Source organism: Salvelinus fontinalis, chromosome 33 (assembly GCF_029448725.1).
Source record: "Salvelinus fontinalis isolate EN_2023a chromosome 33, ASM2944872v1, whole genome shotgun sequence".
NCBI classification, from domain to species: Eukaryota; Metazoa; Chordata; class Actinopteri; order Salmoniformes; family Salmonidae; genus Salvelinus; species Salvelinus fontinalis.
The window spans coordinates 22,080,659-22,097,186 of NC_074697.1; the positions used below are offsets into that span (position 1 = coordinate 22,080,659).

The following is a 16,528-nucleotide window of genomic DNA, read 5'->3' on the forward strand; positions in this document are numbered from 1 at the left end:
TACCGGCTTCCGGGACCGTCCGACTGCGGACTGAAGGAGAGAAAGGTAAATGTTAGGGTTTCCAACTATATTCTTTGCTAGTTCAGAACTGTGAGAAACCAATTGACAATCAGCATTCATCCGCGCTTTTAAATGGACTTTAAGCCCAGTAGATCGATCTGGGGGATAGAGTTGTCGCTCCTTTTCCAGACTGATTTTTCCTCTGCTAGCCCGACCAACCCCCACCCCAAAAAGGGATAGGACACCCCCTTCCTAAGTCCTAAGAGGTGATAAACGTTAGCTTACGAAATAGTATTGACGAAGGCAGAAGGTTTCGACATTTTGAATCACTTTATTAGTTAGCCAATATCCTTCAACATTGAGCAAATGTATGGTAAGAATTCTATATGCAGCCGCTGGCTTGGTATTGATTTGAGGTAGCAAACTAACTTCAGTTGGATTTGTTAACGTTATGAGAAACTGTCCTATGCTTTTCTCGGTTTGTGGGTTGGTTGTTTTTGGTAACAAATGTTATGTTATATGTTACTTTATTCTTGAGGAATGGACATTGAACCCAATCGTTAAAGAATTAACGTTATAGTTGACGTACCTGTAGTTAGCTGGTGCTGGTTAAGGTTGCAGCATTTTGTCGCCTTCCCAGTCCGCATGGCTGTGTTGTAACCAGTGTTATCTAGTTGGTCGGAAAGTCTTAGTCCTAGAAAGTGTCCGACTGGATGACTGTTCCAAATGGTTCTCAGTTGGGACTCTTTTTTTAGTTCACAGTTGTTTTGAACGCGGCATATAGCCCACATTTGTGGCGTGTGTAATTTGACAGAGGGATGTGATATTGTGGAATCTCAGTTAACTGAGAATACATACTGCTTATGTATGGCCAGTGTGGTAGGATCCACATTGGCAAGTTCGTTCCTTGGATCCCATGCGTCATGTTCAGAGGATGACACAGCATGACGAGGATGCTACCCTGCGGTTGAAATGGCACTGATGCTGATCAGTTTACTGGTAGTAGTTGCAGACGTTAGTTTCCATCTTTTCATTCTTAATCTTTTCGGTATTTTGGAGACCACTTGCTAGCCTGTCTAGGATCAGCGTGCCGCTAGCGCCCCCCCCCCCCCCCCTCCCACTGAAACCAGTGCCGCGAAATTCAAAAAAAATATATTTTTTTAAATATTTAACTTTCACACATTAAAGTCCAATACAGCTAATGAAAGACACAGATCTTGTGAATCCAGTCAACATGTCCGATTTTTAAAATGTTTTACAGGGAAGACACAATATGTAAAGATGTACATCTATTACCTAAAAACACATTAGCATAATCCACCATCTTTTATTTGTCCACCAACACCAGTAGCCATCACCAATTCGGCTAAACTAAGATATTTATAGCCCCTAACCAACAAAAAAACTCATCAGATGACAGTCTGATAACATATTTATGGTATGGGATAGGTTTTGTTAGAAAAAAGTGCATATTTCAGGTAGATGGCATAGGTTACAATTGCACCCACCGTCACAAATGGACTAGAAAAACTACATTGAGCAACGTGTTTACCTACTTACTAATCATCAAACATTTCGTAAAAATACACAGCATACACGAATCGAAAGACACAGATCCTGTGAATACAGACAATATTTCAGATTTTCTAAGTGTCTTACAGCGAAAACACAATAAATCGTTATATTAGCATAGCACATAGCACATAGCAGCCCAGCATTGATTCTAGCCAAAGTGAGCGATAACGTCAACATCGCCAAAAATATATTAATTTTTTCACTAACCTTCTCAGAATTCTTCAGATGACACTCCTGTAACATCATATTACACAATCCATATAGAGTTTGATCGAAAATGTTTATATTTAGCCACCAAAATCATGGTTAGACAATGTGAAATGTAGCTCAGCTGGTCAGAAAATGTCCTTGCGCCACTTAGACAGTGATCTACTCTTATACATAAATACTCATAAACGTGACTAAAAAATATAGGGTGGACAGGGATTGATAGACAATTTAATTCTTAATACAATTGCGGAATTACATTTTTTAATTTATCCTTACTTTTCAATACAGTTTGCGCCAAGCGAAGCTACGTCAAAAAACATGGCGTCCTAAGCCACTAAAATGTTTCGACAGAAACACGATTTATCATAATAAAAATGTCCTACTTTGAGCTGTTCTTCCATCAGTATCTTGGGCAAAGGATCCTTTCTTGGGAGTAATCGTCTTTTGGTGGAAAGCTGTCCTCTTGCCATGTGGAAATGCCAACTGCGTTCGGGATGAACTGAAAAGCGTGCCCAGCTATTCACATCGTTTCAAAAATAAATGTCCCAAAATCGCACTAAACGGATATAAATTGCTATAAAACGCTTTAAATTAACTACCTTATGATGTTTTTAACTCCTATAACGAGTGAAAAGATGACCGGAGAAATATAACAGGCTAAACTAACGCTTGGAACAGGAGCGGGTCAGTGTCCTCCACGCGCGTTACGCACCAAGAAAAGACTTGCTAGCTACAGGGTTTTTTAATTTATAGGGCCTGTGAACGCGCAATCGACCCCATTGGAATCGTCATCACGTAAAGGCATCCAGGGGAAGACGTAAGAAGTGTCCGTATAGTCATAGCAATAACAGTGCCCTTTTAACTGACTTCAGAACAGTGGCCAACATTTCTGAAATCTGACTCCATGTCAGGGAAATTGCTGTAGAATGGGCTCTGTTCCACTTAGAGACAAAATTTCAACTCCTATAGAAACTATAGACTGTTTTCTATCCAATAATAATAATAATATGCATATTGTACGATCAAGGATTTTGTGGGAAGCCGTTTCAAAAATTACCCAATTAGCATAAATAGTCTCAACAGCGCCCCCATCCTCAACAGGCTAGCTGAGGAACGCTCAATTTCGTGAACATATATCCGCCTCGATATAAGAGAACGGAGTGGAACGTTTACCCAACTACTTGCTTGCTAGCCTGCATGTAATCATATGCACTTTAGGGTTTGCTGTAAGCGTTGACAATCAAACAAAGCAGAAAAACTGCAAATTAGAGAATCTAAATCCGTTAAGAGAATAGAGGAGAACAAGAAGCCGGCTGCTGCGTGTACGTGCACTGTGCCACACTTACTACGCGCGCTAAAGCCTGAAAACCAACCACGTGGTAACTCAAGTTGGCTTGGGAAAGAGCTGGTTGCAACTAGCTAGTTAACACAGCCACAAAGTCAGAATTGGCTATATCGTAAAAAAAAAAGAAGCAAAACACATATTAGCTTTTTGGTCTTAATTTAAGGCTAGACATGAGGTTAGCACTGTGGTTAGTGTAAATTGTATAAATAGGTGGTGTTTATAACGCTGTGGTAACTAGTGACGGTCGAAAAAGCTGTTTGAACAACATGGCTCCACACAGCGTAGCCATCCTACACGCCTTTTCGTCTCACGTTATCGGAACTTGGCAGAACTGAGGGTTTGAAAGTTATCCACAATCCGTAGCCTACATGCATGTAGTTAGCAATATTACTGTGTCTATTATGTGACCGTCGTCAGGTCTGCTTTTTTTGTTGTCCTGTGAATTTGTAATTATGTATGTTGTGCGTGAATGAAAAATGACCGGTGTGTGGCTTGTACATTAATGCTAAGAGGATAATGTAGCGTAGGAAATAATTCATTTGGCATTCGCTCAAATGTCTGGTCTTGTTTGGCAAGGATGTCCGACAAGTTGTCTTTCTGTTGTAGTAACATCAGCATTAGAGAAGCGATTGCCGATATACGGCGTTTACGGACAAGTGAATTTGGCTGAGAACCTCGGCTCAAAATGGATGCCGATTCAGAGTAGCTCGTGAGCCTTGAGGCAGGCGAGCCATGATCCCAGATGTGCCCCATTATTAGTCCTCTACCAAATGCTTTTTTTGGTGAACAGCTTTGGCTTTCATGTTGAATTCGTCATTGTAAATAACACTAGTGGAATTGTGATGACCAGTAACCAATAACTGCTTTAGCCTGCCAAGTGTGCCACCATTGTAATTTAGTAATGTAACCATTATTTAACTAGGTAAATCAGTAAGAACAAATAATTATTTACAATGACAGCCAAAACCGGACGATGCTGGGCCAATTGTCAGGTGTGATACAGCCTGGATTTGGACTGTAGTGATGCCTCTTGCACTGAGATGCAGTGCCTTAGACCATTGTGCCACTTAGGGGTACACACCTGTCTGGTCCTGGGTGAAAAGGGTTAGGAAGTCCTGATGTAGAAAATGAGATCACTCACCTGTGATCTGAATGTTGTTGATAATCCAAATCCAATGTACAGAGAACACTGTCATTAAATTCTGCCCAACAGATGTAAAGTTGTTCTTTATCACAGCTCTCAGGGGTGGGATCTGGCTGATGAGTAGTGATAGGAATGAGGTCATTGTAGCAAGAATTTTAGGACAAGACAGACCACAACAATCCAGAGCCAATTGGCCCCCGATGTCCCCCGTAAGGCTTGTTATATATTAAGCTATGGTTTACATAGAAAAATGATGCGAGTGATGTCTTGTTTCCTTCCTTTCCATCACAGACATACATTTCTTTGTGTGGCACTTCCATAGGCCTATTGACCTGGCTGATACTGTAAAACTCTAAAGCATGGTATCTCATAGCAACAGACGTTTCAAAGGTCCTGCAAGCTAGTGTGTTTGAATCGTTAAGCATGTGACATGTCAATGCCACTGTTTAGTAATTGCCTGCCTGAAGCACTCTTGGGGGTTGAGATTACATAACAAAACGTTTTGTGAACTTACCGTGATGCTACTGTTCACATAGACGCACAGCTAGAATTATCCACTATTAGTGCATAGTTACACGCAAGCAAACAAACACTTTTTCAGCTTTGTTAGGGCAACCCTCACTAGGTCATGGTGTCATGTTGGGCTTATGCATCGGTCTCTGTTCAGACCCCTTGACTGTTTCCACAGTTTGTTACGTTACAGCCTTATTGTAAAATGTATTAAATAAAAACAATTTCTCAACAATCTACACACAATACCCCATAAGAACAATGCGAAAACAGGTTTTTAGAAAAACAAATGTCTTATTTACATAAGTATTCAGACCCTTTGCTTTGAGACATGAAATTGAGGTCAGGTGCATCCTGTTTCCATTGATCATCTTTGAGATGTTTTGATTGGAGTCCACCTGTGTCCAATCAATTGAATTTAACATCATTTGGAAAGGCACACGCCTGTCTATATAATGTTCCACAGCTGACAGTGCATGTCAGAGCAAATACCAATCCATGATGTCAAAGGAACTGTCCGTAGAGCGCGAGACAGGATTGTGTTGAGGTACAGATCTGTCGAAGGGTACCAAAACATTTCTGCACCATGTTGATTTTTGTCCCCCCCCACACCAGACGCAATCAGGACATGCAGGTTGAAATATCAAAACCAACTCTGAACCAATTATATTAAGTTGGGGACAGGTTGAAAAGCATTAAACATGTATGGCAATTTAGGTAGCTAGCTAGCTTCCTATTGCTAGCTAATTTGTCCTGGGATATAAACATTGGGTTGTTATTTTACCTGAAATGCACAAGGTCCTCTACGCCGACAATTAATCCACAGATAAAACGGTCAATTGAAATGGTTTCTCGTCATCTCTCCTGCTTCTTTTTAATCTAAGGACTTTATATGGCGGTTGGCAACCAACTTTACGCTGCATTACTACAACCAACTGCAGTGTGGACCTCAGTTCATCTTTCAGTCACCCACGTGGGTATATGCTCCTAAAAACCAATGAGGAGATTTGAGAGGCAGTACTTGCAGCGCGTTGAGCATCATAAATAGAACCAAGTTCTAACTCGCAAGCAGTTGTTGCGCAATGATTGAATAACATGCATGTGTACATTTATTTTGCACCACTCGCGCACGTGAGTCCACCTGTTTTAAATTCAATTGATTGGACATGATTCAGGAAAAGTCTCTGAATGTCCTTGAGTGGCCCAGCTGGAACCCGGACTTGAACCAGCTTGACCATCTCTGGAGATACCTGAAAATAGCTGTGCACTAATGCTCCCCATCCAACCAAGACGAAGCTTAAGAGGACCTGCAGAAAATAATGGGAGAAATGCCCCAAATACAGGTGTGCGTATCTTGTAGCAACATACCGAAGAAGACTCAAGGCTGTAATTGCTGCCAAATGTGCTTCAACAAAGTACTGAGTAAAGGGTCTGAATACTTATGTAAATGTGATATTTCATTTTTTAAATCTTTTAAAATAAATGATTAAAAGGGCCAAACCTGTTTTTTCTTTGTCATTATGGGGTATTGTGTATAGATTTTAAAAGATGTAACTGTTTAATCAATTTTAGAGTAAGGCTGTAACGTAACGAAGTGTGGAAAAAGTCAAGTGGTCTGAATACTTTCCGAAGGCACTGTATATGGTCATCACTGTTCGCTCGTCAGGGAACTCAACTGTAGCCTCCATCCATCCCTTTCTGAGGGAACAGCTTTAGGTCTCTGCTATAGGGTGTGTCCCAGGGTCCCCTTTGGAAAACATGGGTCTCTCCCCACAGGGTGAAGCAGTCTTTCATTGGCTGTCTTGCTGTCAGGGTGAGCACAGGGAGACCCTCTAAAGGGGTCTATGCAACAAAAGCCAAGGTAGGTCTGTTTGCATCACTATGTAGTTCTATGTACATTTGTGCGGCTAAATTTTTGGAACTTGGTGTAAACAGACCTCCGTTTGCATAGACTGTGGAGAGCCCTTTATAGCCCCGGAGTGTAAACTCCACACAATCTCCCTCTGTTTCTGACCATAATCAACCAGCACCTCCTTTTTAGAGACATTGCCATTTCCCTTCCCACTCCCCCACCGTTCTGAGGGTGTGGTAGCGTCAGTGGAAAATGTCTAAGTTTGTTGTTCCGACAGTCAATATATATTTTTTTAAAGGTGCTGGGTTTATCTAGTGTGCTTTTCTTCTCCTCTGTCTAACAGTCAGTTTTTCTGTTTTGGCTTCTTTCACCTGACAGAAGTGTAATTTCCATTTAAAAAAACATGGACTCGGCATGATTTGGGGCTTTTCCCCACTGCTCTTTGTGTGGCAGGGCAGTCTGCATTTACTGTTACTTTAGGAGTAAACAATGTTGGTTTTCACCCAGGGGCCATCGGGACCATAGTAAGGATGGAGAGGATATTTTTTTTGTTGACTGGGGCCTCCATTGGTATGGGGCCAATTTTGTTATTTTTGAGTCACTCAGATGGCATAAGCCATGGCAAAATGTGTAGAATTGCTGGAAATCTGCTTTAAAACTGAAAATGTTCTCTCAAGCCCCATGGCGAGATGTGTAGAATTGCAGGAAATCTGCTTTATAAAAAAGGTGATATTTTGTGATTGCGAAAATATGCCGGTCTCCTGGAGAATAGGATTGTATCCAATGGATTGGTACACAGGGGACTCATAACTGAGATGACAATCTTACCTTTCACCCTCTCTCTCTCTGATAGGTTGATCAGAGGACAGACGACCACCACGTTGGCACACCACATCCTTGCTCCCGTTCCTGGGACTAAACACGGTTCAAAGTGTGAGTGCTGATCAACAAAGCCTAAACACCATTCTCTTGGTCTCTCGCTCTCTTCTAGTTCATCACTGATTTTTCTCTTTACCTCCTCCACTCTGTTATTCCTCCTCTCAGATTTCTGTGCAGGTCCGAGTGCACCCATGCAGAACCACATGAAATGAATAAAGCAGCACAGTCTTTAACGCGACCCCACCCTGCCCCCTCCCCCGGACTCCAGCTAGTAAGGGGAATCTACTATCTGTTTAGATTGAAGCTCCAATCTTGTCTTGTGGTTTGTCCAATCAGTAACCATATTGTTGATCATGGTCTCTCCCCTCATTTCCTCTTTTTCTCTCACGTTCACAGCCCACCTTCCCTCCTGGACAGCCCCCCTCTGTTGTCTTTGCCACCCCACCTCCACAAATGAACCCAGCGCCACAGCCCCGACAGGTACACATGTTCGTCACCCCACAGCTTCACCTCTTGACATTACTTATTATTTCAGCTGTCAGATGCTTCTCTGTAGTGCATTATCTTAATCCATTGGTAGGAATGTAGATTATGCTACATGCCAACTCTCACTCTTTCCTACAACTAAGCTCTCCTGTTGATTCCATCTCATACGGTTTTAGCGCCCAGTGTGTGTACGTTCCAACCTGTCAACGTTACTTCTGGAAGGCAAAATCATTATGTCAGATCTCAGATGAGACTTGTATTGTGTTCTGAATCCTCTTGTTAATCCCTGCTCCCTGCCTTCCTATCTGTGTGTGGTTATGGAGGAAGGTTGTATCCACTGCTCTCCAGCTGGTGTCCTATGTGGTTTTAACCTCTGACCCGTGACCTGTCTTGCCCTCCTTTTCTAGTTCGCCCCCGTGCCCCGTGCTTTACACCAACAGGTACTAACAGTCTGATTTGGATGGGCTGGGTTGGAATTATGGGCAGTGTGGAATTCTCTTCACTTGCATTTCCTGTCTTCCTGAACTGTTTCTGAGCACTGAATGTTCTAAAACCTACTCATGTTTAATATGGGAGGCTAAGAGATTTAATCTGCTGTAGAATCCTATTCAGAAAGTATTCTGGGATGTCTTGTCTCTGAGGACCGCATTCATTGGGAACTTATCATGTTCACACACCAGGGTTTCCATTAGCTGGTAATGGCAGAAACAACAATAAATGAAATTTGGCTCTGGCCAGTTAGTTGTCCAGGAGAAGATTGTAATTCTTTTTTTGCCTATTCATTGACGGAAATATATTTGACTGGACATGCTTTTCGGTTAGTTTCCAGAATTTAGATTGCGTTATTTGTGGATCTGTTGGGGCGGTATGCAAATTGGAATGGGTCTAGGGCAGTGGTTCCCAAACTTTTTATAGTCCCGTACCTCTTCAAACATTCCATCTCCAGCTGCGTACCCCTTCTAGCACCAGGGTCAGAACACTCTCAAATGTTGTTTTTTGCCATCATTGTAAGCCTGCCACACACACTATACAATACATTTATTAAACATAAGAGTGAGGGAGTTTGTCACAACCCGGCTCATGGGAAGTGACAAAGAGCTCTTATAGGACCAGGGCACATATAATAATCAATTACTTTGCTCTTTATTTAGCCATCTTACATATACAACCTTATTTGTTCATTGAAAATTGTGAATAGGGGAGGCAGATAGCCTAGTGGTTAGAGAGTTGGGCCAGTAACCTAAAGGATGCTTGATCGAATCCCCGAGCTGACAAGGTAAAAATCTGTCATTCTGCCCCTGAACAAGGCAGTTAACCCACTGTTCCTAGGCTGTCGTTGTAAAATAAGAATTTGTTCTTAATTGACTTGCCTAAAAAAATTGCTTACCACAGGTTAATGAGAAGGGTGTGCTTGAAAAGATGCACATAACTCTGCAATGTTGGGTTGTATTAGAGAGAGTCTCAGCCTTAAATTATTTTCCACACACAGTCTGTGCCTGTGTTTAGTTTTTATGCTAGTGAAGGCCGAGAATCCACTCTCACATAGGTACATGGTTGCAAAGTGCATCAGTGTCTTAACAGCGTGATTTGCCAAGGCAGAACACTCTGAGCGCAGCCCAATCCAGAAATCTGGCAGTGGCTTCTGATTAAATTCAATTTTCATAGAACCGCTTGTTGCAATTTCGTTGAGGCTCTCTTGTTCAGATAGCGGTAAGTGTACTGGAGGCAGGGCATGAAAGGGATAACGAGTCCAGTTTGTGTCGTCCGTTTCGGGAAGGTACCTGCGTAATTGCGCACCCAACTCACTCAGGTGCTTCGCTATGTCACATGTGACATTGTCCGTAAGCTTGAGTTCATTGGCACACAAAACAATCCTACAATGATGGAAAGACCTGTGTGTTGTCCTTGTTAATGCAGACAGAGAAGAGCTCCAACTTCTTAGCCTCAATTTTGTCCCGCACATTGAATATAGCTGCGGAGAGTCCCTATAATCCTAGATTCAGATCATTCAGGCGAGAGAAAAACATCACCCAAATAGGCCAGTCGTGTGAGAAACTCGTCATCATGCAAGCTGTCAGACAAGTGAAAATTATAATCAGTAAAGAACTTTAAGCTCGTCTCTCAATTCAAAAAAGCATGCCAATACTTTGCCCCTTGATAACCAGCGCACTTCTGTATGTTGTAAAAGCGTTACGTGGTCGCTGCCCATATCATTGCATAGTGCAGAAAATAAACGAGAGTTCAGGGGCCTTGCTTTAACAAAGTTAACCATTTTCACTGTCGTGTCCAAAACATCTATCAAGCTGTCAGGCATTCCCTTGGCAGCAAGAGCCTCTCGGTGGATGCTGCAGTGTACCCAAGTTGCGCTGGGAGCAACTGCTTGCGTGCGCGTTACCACTCCACTATGTCTCCCTGTCATGGCTTTTGCGCCATCAGTACAGATACCAACGCATCTTGACCACCACAAGTCCGTTTGATGTCACAAAGCTGTCCAGTACTTTAAAAATATCCTCTCCTGTTGTCCTGTTTTCCAGTGGTTTGCTGAAGAGGATGTCTTCCTTAATTAAGCCCCATAAACGTAACGGACATATACCAGGAGCTGTGCCAGGCCCGTCATGTCTGTTGACTCATCCAGCTGTAATGCATGGATTTCACTGGCTTGTATGTGAAGCAGTAATTGTTTCAGAACATCTCCTGCCATGTCATTGATGCGTTGTGACAGTGTTGTTTGATGAAGAAATTGTCTGTATAGTTTTTTTGGTCCTTTTCCCCCAGTATTGTTCCAGACATATCCGCTGCAGCAGGAAGAATGAAGTCCTCCACAAAAGTATGGGGCTTGCCTGTCCTAGCCACTCGGTAGCTCACCATATAAGATGCTTCTAGCCACTTCTTATTTATGGTATCGGTTGCTTTTATACATGTCTTACTACTTGAAAGTCGTCTTAATTCTTGCTCCAAAAACTCCCGTGGCTTATTTTTCAAATGTCTGCGCAAGAGTGAAGGTTTCATCGAGTTGTGAGATTAGTACTTTTGTTGCTGAGGAAAGGCACTACTCCCAATATAATTGATTGGGGACACTGCCCTGTGTAGGGTGCCGTCTTTCGGATGGGACGTTAAACGGGTGTCCTGACTCTCTGAGGTCATTAAAGATCCCATGGCACTTATCGTAAGAGTAGGGGTGTTAACCCCGGTGTCCTGGCTAATTCCCAATCTGGCCCTCAAACCATCATGGTCACCTAATAATCCCCAGTTTACAATTGGCTCATTCATCCCCCTCCTCTCCCCTGTAACTATTCCCCAGGTCGTTGCTGCAAATGAGAACGTGTTCTCAGTCAACTTACCTGGTAAAATAAAATAAAAAATAAGACCCCAAATCAATGTAGATCTCATCATATTTGCGTCTCTTCAATGTTCCAACGTCCCTGTCTGTTCGGTGCTTTCCCGGATGAGGGGGCAGTAGCTCTTCAGCTGCATCATATTCACAACTGTCAGTGTCCATGCTAGCTGGGCTAACAACATGTAGAAATATCTGATGCTAGCATTGGATGTGCTCGTGGAAGCAGAATAACCTGTCGTCGACAGGTGCAGGTGTAGTACCGCTGGTTGTAGCAGTACTACCAGTAGAGCTGGTATGTGTGTCTATGGACGCGGGACTTTTTGTTATCCATTTTCGAAACAAACGGAATGAGCAGCAGCAACATGTGGCTGCAAACGGACCGTTAGTGGAATTCCCGCGAGAGAGTAACGGTTTTTGTGATTGGTTGTTAATTATTTGACTAGGCTATCTGTATTTGACATTTGTTGTTTTGCTGAACCCTAGATGGTTTCATTTTATTTTTGGAAGTGAAACTAAGCTACTCAGGCTAGGGAGGGGAAAAAAACTCACCCAAATGTATGGAAAATTTGTTTGAAAATGTGAGGGGGGGGTTGTTTTCACGATTTATAGTTTTTTTCATGTGAATCGCATTTTTATTTGGCGTTCCCCCTGACAGGGTACGCGTAACCCTGTTTGCGAATACCTGGTCTAGGGTATCCAGGAGGATGCATGTGGTGTGGGCAATGACCAGCCTTTCAAAGCACTTCATGGCTACCGGTGTGAGTGCTACGGGGCGGTAATCATTTAGGCAGGTTACCTTCGCTTAATTTGGCACAGGGACTATTGTAGTCTGTTTGAAACATGTAGGTATTACAGACTGTCAGAGAGAGGTTGAAAATGTCAGTGAAGACACGTGCCAGTTGGTCTTGTTTTTTAAAGGTCTTGCTCACATCGGCTACCGAGGGTGTTATCACACAGTCATCCAGAACAGCTGGTGCTCTTGTGGATGCTTCAGTGTTGCTTGTCTCGAAGCAAGCATAAAAGGAATTAAGGTGGTCTGGTAGGCTCGCGTCACTGGGCAACTCGCATCTGGGTTTCCCTTTGTAGTCCGTAATAGTTTTCAAGAATGCCACATCCGACAAGCGGCGTAGCCGGTGTAGTAGGATTCAATCTTAATTCTGTGTTGACACTTTGCTTGTTTGATGGTTCGTCTGAGGGCGTAGCGGGATTTATTAAGTGGCAGCTTTAGCTTGATGCATATGTTGCCTAAAATCCATGGCTTTTGGTTGGGATATGTACGTACGGTCACTGTGGGGACGATGTCGTCGATGCACTTATTGATGAAGCTGGTGACTGAGGTGGTGTACTCCTCAAGCCATTGGATGAATCCCAGAACATGTTCCAGCCTGTGCTAGAAAAACAGTCCTGTAGCATCCATGTCATCTGACCACTTCTGTATTGAGCGATTTAAATAAAGGTTAATTTATATTTATTTTTTACTAGGCACGTCAGTTAAGAACACATTCTTATTTACAGTGACTGCCTAGGAACAGTGGTTTAACTGCCTTGTTCAGGGACAGAACGACAGATTTTTACTTTGTCTGCTCAGGGATTTGATCTAACAACCTTTCAGTTGCTGGCCCAACGCTCTAACCACTAGGCTACCTGCCGCCCCTGCTTTAGTTTTTGCTTGTAAGCAGGAATTCCTCTGGTTGCACATGTGACATGCTGGTAAAAATTTGTTAAAACTGATTTAAGTTTACCTGCATTAAAGTCCACAACCACTAGGAGCGCCGCTTCTGGGTGAGCATTTTCTTGTTTGCTTATGGCCTTATAGAGTTGGTTGAGTATGGTCATAGTGCCAGCATCGGTCTGTGGTGGTAAATAGATGGCTACGAATAATATAGATAAAAACTATCTTGGTAGATAGTGTGGTCTACAGCTTTATCATAAGGTACTCTACCTCAGGCGTGCAATACCTCGAGACTTCTTTCAAATTAGACGTCACTCACCAGCTGTTATTGACAGAAAGACACACCCCCAACCCTCGTCTTACCAGACATAGCTTCTCTGTTCTGCCGGTCCATTAAAAATCCCTCCAGCTCTATATTATCCATATAGTCGTTCAGCCACGGCTCGGTGAAACATACAATATTACAGTTCTTAATGTCTCGTTGCTAGGGTAGTCGTAGGTCATCAATTTTATTTTCCAATGATTGCATGTTAGCAAGTAGAATTTATGGCAGTGGGAGTTCTCGCTCATCTACAGATTCTCAAAAGGCAGCTTGATCTGCATCCTCTTTCCCTATTTTGGAATGGGCCAAAATACCAGCAACAGTGTGTGAAAACCTTGTGAAGACTTACAGAAAACGTTTGACCTCTGTCATTGCCAACAAAGGGTATATAACAAAGTATTGAGATAAACTTTTGTTATTGGCCAAATACTTATTTTCCACCATAATTTGCTAATAAATTCATTAAAAATCCTACAATGTGATTTTCTGGATTTTTTTTCTTCTCATTTTGTCTGTCATAGTTGAAGCGTACCTATGATGAAAATGACAGACCTCTCTCATCTTTTTAAGTGGGAGAACTTGCACAATTGGTGGCTGACTAAATACTTTTTTGCCCCACTGTAAAATGTCTGTGATCTTTTATTTCAGCTCATGAAACATGGGACCAACACTTTACATTTTGTTTATATTTTTGTTGGGTATATTGAGGCATGTCTTACCTTGCTTCAGAGTAGGGTATTAGAGATTTCAAACTTTCTAACGGATGTTTTCATCTGCCACGTGAAACTGCTTGCATGTGTAGTGCCCTTTTGACAACTGTTTTCCGACTAATTGTATTATGGAACGAACCTTCGCGTGTTGCCTACTGCCCTGTGCTTATAATGTGAAGAAATACGTTTATCAACGTGTTTAAGCTATACATTCTGATCTGTTGCTTCAGATCCATTTATTTCTAATTCAGTAGCCTAGGCCTACTGGTTGTATGAGTTTGTGATCTATCGCCCCACAACTGACCCGAGTCTGTTTTGAATAGGCTACTTATTTCGAGACAAGCTGGCCAATAGAATAAGTTGCCTAAACTTTTCTTCTGTAGTAGATTGACATAGGCTTGTGATTTTTGCTGTTCGTTACTTGTGGACAGTTATTCTGCCATGTTCAAAGTGCACATCAGAATTCGATAAGAAGGACCGCACATCATTGCATTCTCGACTTGCATGTTCTGTTAACATGAATTACCGTAATCGAAATGAGATTTTTAATTTCATTTACAATTTTCCGGTCAAATGTACGGAGCCACATTTTCCTAACGGAAACCCTGACACGCACACTCCGTGCTCTATGTTAGCTTTGCACATGGACAGTTACTCACACACCTGCATCTTTAATGGACTAGGGATGTGTCCTGCATTTTTGCATGCTGCTTGTTAATTCACTGCTGGGTGGTGGGGGTAGGCTCTGCTTTCTGTCAACTTAACTGACTGCCGCTCTCACTCCCTTTCCTCCTCTCTCTTGCTTCCTTGTGTGTGTGTGTTCACGTGGTGTATGGTGGGGGTGTTCTCTGCTTTCTGTCAACTTAACTGACTGCCGCTCTCACTCCCTCTTGTTCTACCTCTCCCCCCCCCCCCCCCTCTCTCTCTCGCTTGTGTGTGTGTTCATGTGGTGTCTGGGTGATGTGCTGCTGAAGGGAGGATTCAGGTCACTGCAGGTAACGCTTAGACTCCTGGAAAAGAGGTCTGTCTAGTTGTTCATGCCTGTGGTCCTTTCGCCATTCTTTTGGCTACCGTATTGCTTGAAGAGTCTCATCGCAATATAAATGAAGCAACACAGAACATTCTAGTAATATTATTTGTTTTTTTAGCAGTTTGGGTTCTGCCTTTATGAACAGGCTGTTAAAGTGCCAGAACAGCTCGTTGAAATTGTTTTAGTATTAACTGGCAAGGGGAAATATAATAGCCTTTTTTTAAGTTGGGTTGAATTTTATTGTTGAATGTTTTTACAAAAGAGGAGACTTAAGGACATGTGACACTTTCATAACTTGCTCCTCTCTTCTCTCCTACTGCCTCATCTTCTCCTCTCTCCAGGCGTACTACAGCCGTCCCAGTCTGCCCAGCAATGCCTCCCGGGTGCCCCCCGGCAACACGCCGAGGCCCGTGGCGTCCACACACGTCTACCAGCCGGGCCAACAGATGATGATGATCCCCTCACAGCAGATCCCCTTCCCCAACCAACAAGGCCCCGCCTACTTCATACCCGGACAGGTAAACACAGCACCACCCCTTCCTACAGGGTTCTCCATCTTTACTAGGGGCCACTGTCATTCTCTTTACTCAGACATTCACTATACCTTTTGGGACTGTTCCATTGGTTCCCTTCCGCCAGGCAAGCTCAATCAAGTGCCGCTATGGTATTTGGGAAGAAAATAAATGCTATTTGAGTGGCCTGCCTCCCTCTGGTGACCTGTCAGACAGTTTCTGCTGAGTCTGGCCTCTGCTCTATATGGAGCCAGTGTTGGGACAAAAGCCCCTTTCCCCTCCCCCTGGCCAGGTGATCAGCTGACCCTCCAGTTCCTTCCTCATTGTGCAGTGATTAAAACACCACAGAGAGAGAGCAGGATGGGTGTTACTGTGTGTTTGAGGGAGAGGTGTATGTTAGACGTTAGGAGAGGTAGGCCTGCCACAGCTGGTTGGCCATCAAAACCACACTAAAGTGTGTGTGTGGGACAAAGAAAGGTAGAGGTGTGTCTGTGTGTTGAATGAGTTATATCAAGTACTAGTTAGTAGACTGTCTTAACACCTTTTCCATCCTACTCGTTGTTGTTCTGTAGTTGAGCTTTAGCTTGCCTTGAATCCTCTGGTCTTGGGGAACACTCTACAATGTACATTTAGGTCTTATATCTAAACCATTCTGACATGTCTCTCTCCCTTAGTACCGGTCAACGTACGTGGCCACCCCCCAGCAGTACCCGGTCCCGCCGGGCACCCCAGGCTTCTACCCAGGCACCAGCCCAGCTGAATATGGTACTTATGGTAAGAGGCTCTGTTTGGGGCCCCGCCTGCCGATACCCACCTTTACCCAACACCACAGGCCTCAGCTTAACACCGCTCTCTCCTGGACACACTGAAAACAGGGATGTCAATTCCTGATTCATTTAAATGTATTTTCAACAGAATTTCCATTGACTGAATTGAAGAGAAAT

At 43.1% G+C, this 16,528-nt stretch overlaps 1 protein-coding gene across 4 annotated transcripts in view; it reads left to right on the top strand.

Annotated features, from left to right (window-relative positions):
- The first annotated feature begins 274 nt into the window (after positions 1 to 274).
- LOC129831817 (eukaryotic translation initiation factor 4 gamma 1-like) overlaps positions 275 to 16,528 on the top strand; it is a 70,904-nt gene continuing 54,650 nt past the window's right edge. For 3 of the 4 annotated variants that reach the window (XM_055895291.1, XM_055895292.1, XM_055895293.1), the window contains exons 1-8: positions 275 to 373; positions 7,490 to 7,569; positions 7,681 to 7,786; positions 7,912 to 7,995; positions 8,409 to 8,441; positions 15,017 to 15,037; positions 15,414 to 15,590; positions 16,259 to 16,358. In XM_055895291.1, coding sequence (XP_055751266.1) covers positions 7,724 to 7,786; positions 7,912 to 7,995; positions 8,409 to 8,441; positions 15,017 to 15,037; positions 15,414 to 15,590; positions 16,259 to 16,358 — 478 coding nt within the window. In that variant the 5' untranslated portion in view covers positions 275 to 373; positions 7,490 to 7,569; positions 7,681 to 7,723. The remainder of the gene's footprint in view (positions 374 to 7,489; positions 7,570 to 7,680; positions 7,787 to 7,911; positions 7,996 to 8,408; positions 8,442 to 15,016; positions 15,038 to 15,413; positions 15,591 to 16,258; positions 16,359 to 16,528) is intronic. The other variant, XM_055895294.1, reaches the window with a different exon arrangement.